This window comes from Syngnathus floridae, chromosome 3 (assembly GCF_059516105.1).
Source record: "Syngnathus floridae isolate MCC-2025c chromosome 3, RoL_Sflo_1.0, whole genome shotgun sequence".
Taxonomy (NCBI): domain Eukaryota; kingdom Metazoa; phylum Chordata; class Actinopteri; order Syngnathiformes; family Syngnathidae; genus Syngnathus; species Syngnathus floridae.
The window spans coordinates 13,425,391-13,437,483 of record NC_142415.1 but is presented as its reverse complement, the minus strand read 5'-3'; the positions used below and the strand labels follow the sequence as shown (position 1 = coordinate 13,437,483).

The 12,093-nt window shown below is 38.8% G+C and overlaps 2 protein-coding genes across 2 annotated transcripts in view; one reads left to right on the top strand and one right to left on the bottom strand.

Annotated features, from left to right (window-relative positions):
• LOC148400648 (heterogeneous nuclear ribonucleoprotein C) overlaps positions 1-9,351 on the bottom strand; it is a 28,853-nt gene extending 19,502 nt beyond the window's left edge. The window contains exons 1-2 of the mRNA XM_088372153.1: positions 9,218-9,351; positions 4,554-4,629 (exon numbers count right to left, since the gene is read on the bottom strand). Of these exons, the coding sequence (XP_088228279.1) occupies positions 4,554-4,629; positions 9,218-9,239 (98 nt within the window). The 5' untranslated portion in view covers positions 9,240-9,351. The remainder of the gene's footprint in view (positions 1-4,553; positions 4,630-9,217) is intronic.
• Positions 1-12,093, top strand: part of LOC148400647 (fibulin-7-like) — a 64,136-nt gene that overhangs the window by 22,904 nt on the left and 29,139 nt on the right. The window lies entirely within an intron of this gene.

Sequence of the window (12,093 nt, the reverse complement as noted above, 5' to 3'; positions counted from 1 at the left end):
AGGACAATGAGCAATGCATTACACTATAATTCACAGAAGTGAGCAGGCGGGTCTTTGGATGGCCTTGCTGACTACCATTATTTGCCTGTCTACAGTAAATTGTTCCTCCTGGGCTTTCGCTTTGTCTGGCTTTATAAAAAAAAAAAAATCTGTTTTGCTATACAATTTAGGCTTAGTTTTAACAATAGGATTTATTTTGAGTAAGTGTGAAAAAAGGGAGGGGTGAAGATACATGAGAAAGACCTAAGGCATCTGCTACCCTCCTGAGTTGAACGACAAATATCTTCCTTCATTTTATAAAGTCCCCTGTGAATTTTTTTCCGCTCATCATCAAACTACAGCAATAGTGAAGCTTAGTGGTGGCAGCATCATGCATTTTGCATCCAGATTTAAAGTTATTTAACAAGACTTTGGGGGTTTCAGTAAGGGAGCTCTGGAAAATATGCCCAAATGCCTTCCAAATGATGACCAAAATATTGTGTGATGCTTTATGATGTTGAACAAACATTATATTGGAAGGAAAAATATTATTTCTTAATTTTCCCCTCATTTCCGACTAATGTGTTTTGAGAATAGGTTATGATACACTTCATTTAACTTAATTTGATCAAGATGCAGACATCAGCTGAATGGATTGCTATGTCTGAAGAGATGTGGAAATCATCGTGCCAACTGGAATATGTATGGGCCAAACAACTGGACAGTAATGCAAGACTGATGATATTGACAGAAGCTTTCATTATTTGCCTTCAATTTGTTCCACTCAATCATGCAAATACATTGCTTTTTGTTTAAAGAATCAATCATGTCACTTTTCAAGTAAATTTATCTTTTTTCACAAGCAACTTCATGCCTCATTTTCCCTATTAAAACATAAAACAGAGAATATCTAACACGAGCACAAGCGCGTCTCTTTTCATATAAAGTCTTTTTTAGTTGCGTGTACAGCTTGAGCACTCTCAGCTGTTATGTGCCAATCAAAGTAATGTCACCCAAATATGTTGCAGCAGATTGATGTCATCCAGACAGGCAGATTAACATCGCCTGCTTTCTTCTTTGATTGTCACAATTGTTGCCCTTTGTGTTTTTTTTCCCCTGTCTCCATTGGTTTTACACGTCAGCCTGCCGAGCCAGTGACTTAATGCATTGTGCAATTTGTCACAATAAACGACAATTGTTGCACAAAATAGAAGATGATATGACTCTTAAGCTGCATGTCATACTTCAAACAATGCTGGCCATTCATAAGCATGACTGTCGTTTATTTTTATTTTCAGGCGCCTTGATTCTTTTAGGACTGGCCATATAGCTGCATGTGGTTAAGCTAAAATAAACATAACATGACAGCTGATGGCTAATTTATAATAAACGCGGCCTGCTTTGTAATATACTATATATGTATTGTTTCTAGGCTGTACTATTTTGTGTTTCATACATTGTCTGCTACTCTTGGCCACTTTTTCCCCCAATTTTCACACTTCTACAGCAAAATGAAGCAGATCATAAGATGAACCCTGTGAAGGTTTTACTGGTGAGGCTAAAACCACACCAAGTAAAGGTCCTTGTTTAAACTTTGTAGAGACTCCAACGAGATTTGACCTTCGAGTAATGGATTTGGGTTCGACAAGATATATAATTTGCCTTCTAATCTCTCGATCAAAAGTGGTAATGATGTGGAAACGTAAGACTCTAAAAGTACGGTAAAAATGCCAGCAATCACCTTTTTCTTCACTGGAAATGAACAAAAAAGTTTTCTTGACCTTTAAGTAACATTTTTTGCACTCACATATTGGGATGGGAATGGAAAACCGATTCTATTTGAGAATCAATTTCCATTAATAAAATATTTTCTGAAGATTCAAATTCCATTCTTGCCTATAGAAAATCTTACTCATACTGCTTAATATATAATATATTTTGCAGTCAACGCAAATCATTGGCAACATTTTCATATCTCTGAAATTCTCACCAAAACAACGGCATTTGTTCAATCATTAACATTGCGTTGTCAAAGGGAAAAACCCATTCTCAACATTTTAGCTCGGCCAACAATGACCAATAATAGAAATTTTAAAAAATTCAGAATTTTACTTAATTGTAACATGGGAAAATATGGAGTGTTCTTGTTTTCTAACCATCCTTTTATAAATGGTCCTTTGTCCTTGTCACTCAAGCTGTCTTTACTGTTAATGCTTTTAATGGGAGACATTCACATATTAGATACAACCAAGGCAACATGACAAAAAGACTAAAAGCACAGACGCACACGATTCCACTCAAAGCTGAGCCTTCCTATACAATAGAGTGAGCGTTTGTCGTGGTGCAGTGGAGCACATTGAGGCTGTAACATCTGGCCTGTGAAACATTGGCTTCGCTCATCTCTACTTCTACAGCTGGGTCCTCCTCGTGACCTGGGGGTGTCACACAGCCTTGTGCGTCTGTGTGTGTGTGTGTTTGGAGGGGACTGACAATAAATAATGACAACACCTTTATATAATCAGAGTGTCGCAAATGGCCAGTTTGAAAAAAATGGCAATGAGGGAGGAAGAAAACAGCCTTGGGGAAAATAACATATTTGATTCCAATGAAGGACAAGTGATAGTTTTGATGGATAACTAGCATGCAGTTTGGAGTTGAATTTCAGTTCTTGACTGTGAGTTTGTATTTGTTGATAATCTAGGACACGGGTTGTGCCAGTCTATTTTTGTGGGTTCTATAAGTGAACAGTGAAACGTTGGGCTTTTTGTTGTTGCTGATGTCTTGAACATTTTTGTACGACTTTTGAAGGAGACTTTTTAAGATAGTCCCTCAATATATGAAGGAACTCATTTCTGCTCAAAGCCAAAATTACCCAAACAATGACTCGTATCTCGTTCGTCTCCTTGAAATGAGATGCAGGGCCCGCAAGAACCTATTAAAAGTTTTCTCAGGTTGTGGGAAATTGAAAAGGTTGGGAAGTGCTGCAGTTAACGCAAAACATCCAGAAAGTTGACCTGTTTTGCTCTAATACCGTGTCATTTCAGTGAATTATCAGGTGGACCCAGGCTATATCACGACTAATACCTCAGGTGTGTTCCGGTTGTGGCAGCACATTGTGTGTGTGGGTGTTGTGTGACTAACCCCATTAATGCATGGCCGCGTACTGCTGAATAACTACACGGAGGAACGGGCAAATCGAGTTGGGGGAGGTTGGCCTGAGACTGGGTGACAGGGAAGGTAGCAGCCTGGCTGGATTAACTGCTCAAAATGACATGTTTGGGATATACTGTAATATAGTATGTCACTCCTGTATTGTTTACACTGGATGAGCTGATATGGTGAAGCAGGCCCAGCAGAGAGGCATGGAATTTAGATGGCGGGGATGCCAAACTATTGGTGTTTATTTGGGAGCACAGCGTAACAAACATACGCCAAGTCCCAGTTGAGTGAAAACACAGAATGCTAATGAAAGCTGCTCATTAGGCTTGCAGCAAACATGTTGTTACATCTGTTAATATTATTTCCCTTGTAGTGTTTGTTTCATTGATCTGTTTCGACTTCAGGGTGAATGTCCTACATTGTAGTTTGAATGTATCCTTAAATTATTAAAATTGTAGCAGCATTACAGGAAAGTGACTGAGCCTTTAGAACTGCAGCAAGGGAAGAAGTTAAGAGGATTGTGCTAAGATGAATACAGACAGATGCAGGATGGACATTTTCCAATTGTTTGATTATATTGTATAATATATATATACATTTGCAAGCTCCTTTTAAATATACTTTACGCGCGTCGATCTCCATCATGTGTTCCAGCAAGTTGCTGGTTATGTTCACTCTCACAATGGCACATATGTATTACGTTTTTTTCCACTTTTATTCAGTATGAATCAAGTCATATTACCGCTACAGTAAAAGTCAATTGTAAATAAAGTTAGTCATTGGCAGTGTCTTCGGCTTTGTAATTTCTAATGTTCTGTTCAGTAATTAAACAATTAAAGAAATAAGAAAAAGCATATTTTTCTCAAGCTGCTTAATCTGCAGAATCTCCAGCTCTTCTCATTTTGAAATAAGAATGGTAGTTGCACCACAAAACATTTCAATCGTTATTCCAGGTTGCTGAAAAAATCTCTTTTCAAACTGTAAAATGGAGAATCATTTTTTTTGTTCAACAGACTTGTTTGTACTGAAGATGACGCTCTTGTACACACACACACACACACACACACAAAAATCCCTACAGGTCCGTACTGTTCTGTCTCTTTCACCTGCTTTCCTTCCATCAGCCAGTTGACACAGTTGGCCTGCCTCACAGTATTCAAGCAGCAACAATGACATGTAATCACACGTTATCATAAGGTGTCGCAATATCAGCAGATAGATTAAAACACTGAGTGGTGCAGACAGCACCTTTGGCTAAAATCAATAGCATACGACATACTCAGCTGGTGTGAAACATTAAGAAATAATGCCTCATCGATTGCAATGCAGGCGGTGCGGTCATTGAGTCGTAGACAAAGATCGGTTTGCATGCAGGTGTGTGCAAGTGCGTGCGTGCGTGAGTGGTTGACACTCACCCATAAGTGGTGGTGCTGGCCCGTTTACTTGCTGCCCTGGAGCGACTTGACTTGAGGTCTCCACTCATGCTCGTGTCTGCAAGCATGAACAACCCATTAACTTCATACTGATACACTAAGAGTGTCATCACAGTACAGTGTGGCTACGCACTATTATAGCACAGAATACAAATAGGATAAAAGATCTGCCTTCTTCAAACTAAGAAATATTTTTTGCTTCAGGCTTTTCCCTCCCAGTTCTGAGGTACCTTTGCGTTTGGTGAAGATTCGTACATTGGAACCATTCTCACTTCAGCAAAATGGAAAATAAAGTCCAATCTGTCAAATGCTAATATCTTATGTCATGCTCCATGAAGCTCAAAGTCCCTGTTAACTTATAAATGGATGGCAAAAATCAGACAGGGTGCTTCACAAGATTGTAGTTTCGTTCGAGGAATGTATGTTTTCGCTTTCTTTATTTCAGTCTCGACGGAACCATTTATGCACATACCATCAATGTATGGATCGCTATGGTGTTGTTTTTTGTCCCCATTAAGGGTTTTACAATCTTAGAATACAAACTGAAAATGAACTTTTCAACACCATTTTGCTGCAGTATAGTATGCTTGTGGAAGGTACGTTGCTGTCTAACTGTGCTGAATGAATTGAATGAGAAGAAACCCAAAAAGTGCCACTTTGTTCTTTTCAAATTACAATTGGCAATCAAAAAGTGACCCATGATTTTGTTAAATCTAACATAATGAAACAAAATGTGAAAGTAATTCATTTATTGAGGGAGCATTTATCTTTCCTAACAAAATAAAATAACATAATGAGTCACTTTTTCGGTTTTGGTTCTTGATTGCCGAAATAGAATGGAAACAACAAATGGTACATGGACTCAAACTGCATGGTGCAGTTGAAATAAATTGCAGCAGACACACCTCATATAAAACAATTGGTCAACATTTCTAGAATCGAATAATCCTTTCGTTGACCCGCTACAGGGAAATCCTTAAAATGTGCAGCTCGATTCGTGGAAGCACTGCACAAAACTTGACCAGTAGCACAAGTGCTAATGCTAATACAACATCAATGTTACAAGCATATTTTCTTTTGTTTTAATGATGTAAATAACAATTCCATCAGCCATCATTTAGCATGCTAATGAGAAAAGCGGCCGTTAAGTGTGTCAGGGGTTGTCCTTCACATTCACCTCCTATCACTTACCGTTGATTAGGCCTGCCATCGCGAGCCAGCTGTTCACCTTTGTTTTTGCCTCCTGCCATTCTCATCTGTCCTATCCATCTTTGATCATTATCTGCCTTTCAATTACAAATATGCTTCTAAGAACGACACAGTAGGCCAAATAACAATAAACCCATTTTCAGTTCATAACATGCCAACAAATTCATTATTGACATCACACATCATAGTAGGCACTCTACCGCTCGAAGCTCTGTCTCGATTTTCCAAGAGTGTCGAAAAAGGGATGATGAGAGGAGAGGAGAGGAAGACATGGACAGATGGGTGCTGAATGGACTGTGACTGGGCCAACTGCACGTACACTCACTCACACAGTGTAGCACTCAAATGGCTGCAAGCTACAATTAATTAAGTGTGGTTTGCAAATGCGTGTACAAAAACACATGTCTATGCCTTTGCCTAGCACAGAAGAGATACATTTTCTACACTGTGAGGCTTAATAGAGGTGACCTGCTGGGCAACCTCTCTGTTTTTCCTCCGGTGCATCAGCTGACATCTAAGCCCCTTAGTGCACTAAGTTGACTATTGAATTGAGGCCAGCACAAATATACAAATAAAATATCACTGCCCTAAAATGACCATTTGGTTATTTATTTTTTTTAGTAAACATTAGACCCACACTCTGTGAAAGTGGTATGCTTCACCATTTGGCTTAAAACACTTGGGTACCTTGTTAAATCCAGTGCAAAACAGAAAGATGGTTTTATAGTAGAACGATATTAGGTGCACCAACACATCTAATACGAGATTGAGCTATATCGGAAAATAAAACCAATACGTTCATTATTATATTCTACAGTAGTCAAAGTGATAAGAAAATTGGATGAAATTAGAATTTTTAAATTGTTACTGTCGTATAGCGTCACTTTTTAGACACAGTACAGTTAGCAGAGCAACGTGTGGGACAAGGCATAATCCCAAAAAGCTTATGGAAAATATCGCATGAAATGAAGGAAAGACATTTCTGAGAGCCTTCTCTTTTCCCGGTGTGTGTACAAATGTTTGGCCACTTAAAATAAAAGGGACTTTGTAGCGATATTGACCCATTTGTTTCTTATTGGTAGCCGATATTAGATTAGATCAAATCTCATTTGCACATGCTGAGATGTCGGCTTTTTCTTGAGTTATGTAAAACCCCAACAACACTCCTTTCTTAATTGGAGACAATAAACTCTAGACTGCTTGTTTTCAAACCTCTGCAAGGCCTATAAAGATTTTGATTTAAATCAATCACAGTGACAATGCAGGGACCATTGATTTGTTTTGGCTGGTGCATCGGCACTAAAATTCAGACGGTTTACGATTGTTGTATCAAGTCTCAATGCGTGCAGGGCATGTGTGCGTGTGTGTGTGTTTTCCACTCCTCCCCTGAAATAACAAATCCATCGATCCATTTCTGATATAATGCCTGATTGCGGGTTAATTTGAGTGGGTAGAAATTGATCCAGTTCAGATGCCTTCCATCTCTGTTTGCCATTGAAGCTTTTGACACAGCCTACAGTTTCTGTTGAAGATTAAAATATAATTTCAGTAGTAACATAAGTCACATAATTATAATGATATAATCCAACAGATGCACAACATGAAATAAGAAATAGGACAGTGTTCCTTATACATAAAACAGTCGCTCAATTTACTTTCTCAGAAGACCTTCATCAGGCTGCCGTTACTGTGGGCGGAAGTATAATTCTTCATTGCTGATTTGACCTTCCTGGCGGCACTCAAGACAGTTAACTTCACTGTTGGGGTCAATCAACTAACCCTTAATTTATTACCTGACTAGCAGATCCAGCTTCAGTTCTATTTAGAGAAATGTCAAGACTGGCAGTAGTCTTGTGCAAAAATCACTTTGGGGAATTTGTGTACATGCAGCTTTCATTTGACCTGCCTTTTAAATAGTTTCTGCCTGTTTTGTACAGTCATAAGCACACACTCACATGCATGCACACACATACAAGTACACACACACACAAACACACACACACACACACACACACACACACACACACACACACACACACACACACACACACACACAATTATGTGTAAAAAGCTAAAAATTGCCACTGTATGCTTATTAATGTGTTCACTTTGAAGTCACTGATGTGGGGGAGATGAAATATTAATATAATCAGATAAAAAAAAAGTCTGACTTATGTTTCCATCATAATTATTGCTATTTCTGCATGTTTCATGCAGTGGTTAAAACGCTACTCTTTAATCATTTACATAAATTCCAATTATCGTCTTCTACAAGGCAACTCGACTGACCCAAATATTGTTTTGCGGTCCCACTTGCACATGCAGTGTGTATTCCTTGAGAAAAAGAAATTTCTGTCATTTATCACCCATTCGCCCCATGCAAAAAAGGAAAATCTATAAAATAATGTTTTATTATTTCAATGAAAAACGTAAAATTGACTTGGTATCCTTTCAGCTCCTCATCACAATGGTCATAACTTTGCTAAACCCTAAAACATTGTAAATAATAATAATAAAGCTATTGATGATGATGATGATGATGATGACAGTAATATCATATTAAAAGTATAATTTTCTCTACAACCTGCGGTGCGATCCACACTTCTATTTTAAACACGAATGTATGCCACCGTGTGTATAAAAAGTCACTTGGCCGATGCACAATAAAGAAAAAAAATTGTAATGCGAACAAGCTTGCATGCACTTTTTCTCATGCTACATTTGGATTTTTTGACATGACGCATCAGCCACAGATTCAAGTCTTCAACATTGTTGCAGGACTAATTATACTTTTCGTTCTCAGGTCAAAATTAAGATATTTTCTGTAAAGACATCATTCTCATTGTAAAGATTACAAGCACATATCCGAAAGATGTTAGGCACCACATGCAAGACAAGGCGCAACATGATTTTGTCCTGTGCGTTTTTTCACTTGGCTGCAGCCTTTTGTGGCTTTGTGAGGGGAGCGCTGCTCTTCAATCAATGTAAAAGTTGTAGCCGCGCTATAAAAACGTGCTCACACATGAGCCTCTCACTTTATTGTGATGATTTTGCGAAAGAAAATCCTCCCAAGAGCTGCACTGCTCCATAATATACGTAATTAAACCCACAATGAGCCTTTAAGCACAGAGAGCCTGCTGACCTTGCCAATGTGAGACTCAGGTTTGGCTCAGAATCACCTCATGTTTACCATCATAAACTCCAAACCTCCAGTGATAAAGTGCAAAATCACACTTTAAAACACCATAAACATAAAGAAAACCAACAGGAATAAAATGTGAAGGAATGTCGTTTTGCGTGAAACTAGGGGATAAAATGAATGAAGAAAATCTAAATGCCCCCCCTCTAAAAAAAATCTTTTTGGAACACAGTGATGCATGCAAATATCTAAGAACACACACACAAGACACTAATACAAAAAAAAAAGATATACTCACATCTTGGGCTGAACAGGGTCATAACAGAGACGCAAAACAAACGGGAGGCTGAGATGAAAGATGCTCACTGAGGAACCCTTTGCTTGTGCGGCTGACTGACTGCTGAGATACTACTGAATCAGTATCAAGCCAGCGACAGAGGCACCACTGGGATGTACCAAATGTTTGACTCTGAGAGGGGTGGACGGAGGTGCACCGGGCTCCTTCGTTAGAGGGAGAACTCTGGAAGCTTGGCTGAGGGGGATTCGCTGGTTTTCACTCAACAACAGGAGTATCGTTGAGGAACCAGTGCATTGTTGCCACTCTCACTTCCACGTGCACTTCTGCTGACGTGATAGAGAAAACAAAAAAAATGAGTCCCACAAAAGCGGAGGGGGGTTGGATTTCAGAAGAAGCATGTAAGGCTTTTGAAATTCCTCAGGAACACTTACTAAGTCCTGTGATTTTCTGTCATAAGTGATTTGAAGTTCCTCAACAATAGCTCACCCACCATTTTTTTTTCTTTTGTTATTGGGCTGAATTTACAATAAACTCAAGTGCAACGAGAATACAGTGGAGCCTGAAAGGTCAAACGCGCTTTTTATGGAGGAGGTTTGATGTTTAATTTGCTTGGAAGGTCAAATATATTTTCCAAATGAAAAATAATGGAAATAGAATCCATCCATTTCAAGGTTGAACTGTTACAATCATAGATCTTTTAAATACTGTATGGTAATATTTTGAATAGCATTTTACCATACCATATTGCAATGCATTCATTTTCTGTACTGATTGTCCTCCATTAAAGTTGCACATGTGCTGGAGTAGTATATCGTACTCTGGACTGGTCGGCAGTCAATGACAGGGCACGTATAGAGAAACGAGCATTTAAACTCATAGACTGCATGTAGTCAATCATAGTTTTAAATTTTTTCCAACACTGCTGGGTTACCCCTTGTCTAAACCGAACGTTTCAAAATGCATACGCCAGATATTGCTTTTTGCTCTGCGCATATTATTGCTCTATCTGCAAGGAATCTTGATTCCTCTGCAACGTTTTCAGGTTATTTTCTACCTCTACGGTGAAAATGGCTCAGTGTGAATACACATACAAATATAAGTGAGTGTAAGTCAATATGGCAAGCGTGCAAGTGGTTGGAATCACAAGCAGAGTTAAGCGGTCATGGCAGAGCTTAGAGACGCAACAGAAAAGCACACTTTTAGAGTGAGGAGAAACCTACAGTTTTATTTCTGTTGTGAGTGCCATTAATATAATGTGTTTTATTGACGGTAGACCGTAACAAGCGGGAGTGACGTCAAATTGCATCACATAATCTGTTCCCGGCTGTTTCATTCCGGTTATTTAAATGCACGAGTAACTGTTCGTTCAGCCGTGTAAACGAGTTAACTTCTTAAAATAAGCTTTGCAAGTGACTGATTTCAGGCACGTGAGCATACATATCCATGTTTTGTGACTTGGGTAAAAGCGAATGATTTGGATTTAGTGTATTCTAAATTAATATAAATTTGCCATTGGGGCTATTTTGGAAGAAATCCATCCATTCCTTCATTCAATCTTCAACCCGGTCTTTCAAAATGCTCTCTGATGTCATTTCATCACAAAGCTGAACATCTCCAATAAAATAATTTAGTTACAAAAAGAAAGTCATAGACCCCATTGTTTTACATAACTGGAAAATTATTCTGAGATGGTAGGTGACCTGCATATTTTCTTCCAACATTGTAGTTTAAATTCGGGGTTATTTCGACCGCAAAAGTATTTCAGTTTAGAGATGCTCGTTCTCCGCATTCTTCATTCATAATAATAATATCTGCCCTATAGTTTGTTCATTTCGAAGCAATTTGAGTTTTGAGAAGCTCAGCAACAAAACAAATAGAACGTTTCATTCTTCACGGCAGATGTATGCAAATACATGCACAGTAATTATCCTAGACCAAGTTCAATCTGCATTACAAACCAGCAGAACAACTGCTATACGTGCTGGCTCCATTTAGTTGGTGTAGTCGACTCCAGAGGGCCTTGAATCACTCTGGTGAAGCTTTCATGTTTAATTAGCTTCTTTAACTGCCTAGCACAGGCTTAGACCAACTACTATAATCTGAGTCTACTCCAAAATGATTATTACCTCGTTCCACACTGCACTTAGCCCAGTCACAATTGCCTTATTAAACGGATAAGTCCTGAGCCACTTTCACTCTTGCTGTCCTCTCAGTGTTGCAGCAAGAAGAGACTTAGCCCCAGGTCTGTAGCATATAGTAGTAGCGGAGTCACACACACGCACAAAAATCATTGTACACACATGCTCTTGTTCCAGTAGTCAATTTTTCACCAGAGTTTGCCCTGACCAGGATTTTAACCCCGATACCCCAGGGACAACCTGCTTAATGAATGCCTCGGGCAACCGAAACACAGGAGCCAGATGGACTCTCGTAAAAAGACATGGCCTTGCATGGGATATACAAACAATAAATTGAAGAAGTGGCTGACATTGTGAAATCATTCGGATGGATTGAAAGACAGCATGGAGACATAATCACGGCAAGGCAAGAACGGGCCTTAAATACAAAATCGATAGATGTCAGGTGGTCTTCACATCAGACAGGTGCAAAGATTTGAGGTGGGAGGTTGTTCACATCCAAACTGCAGCTTCGGAAGGTTATATATTCTGGCATCCTACAAATAAATTCAAGAAGAGAATCTGCAAAAACTCAAGTTCAATGGATACAACCTGTTTGATTATTTTTTTTTGATTGAAATGATATGAGTCTTGAATATATTCAAGAAATGCTTGTGGAATATAAACCCGTTACCAGACTCAGGTCAATTAGAGGAGGCCGGCATTCAAAGCAAACATGGTGCATCAGCATTAAACTGT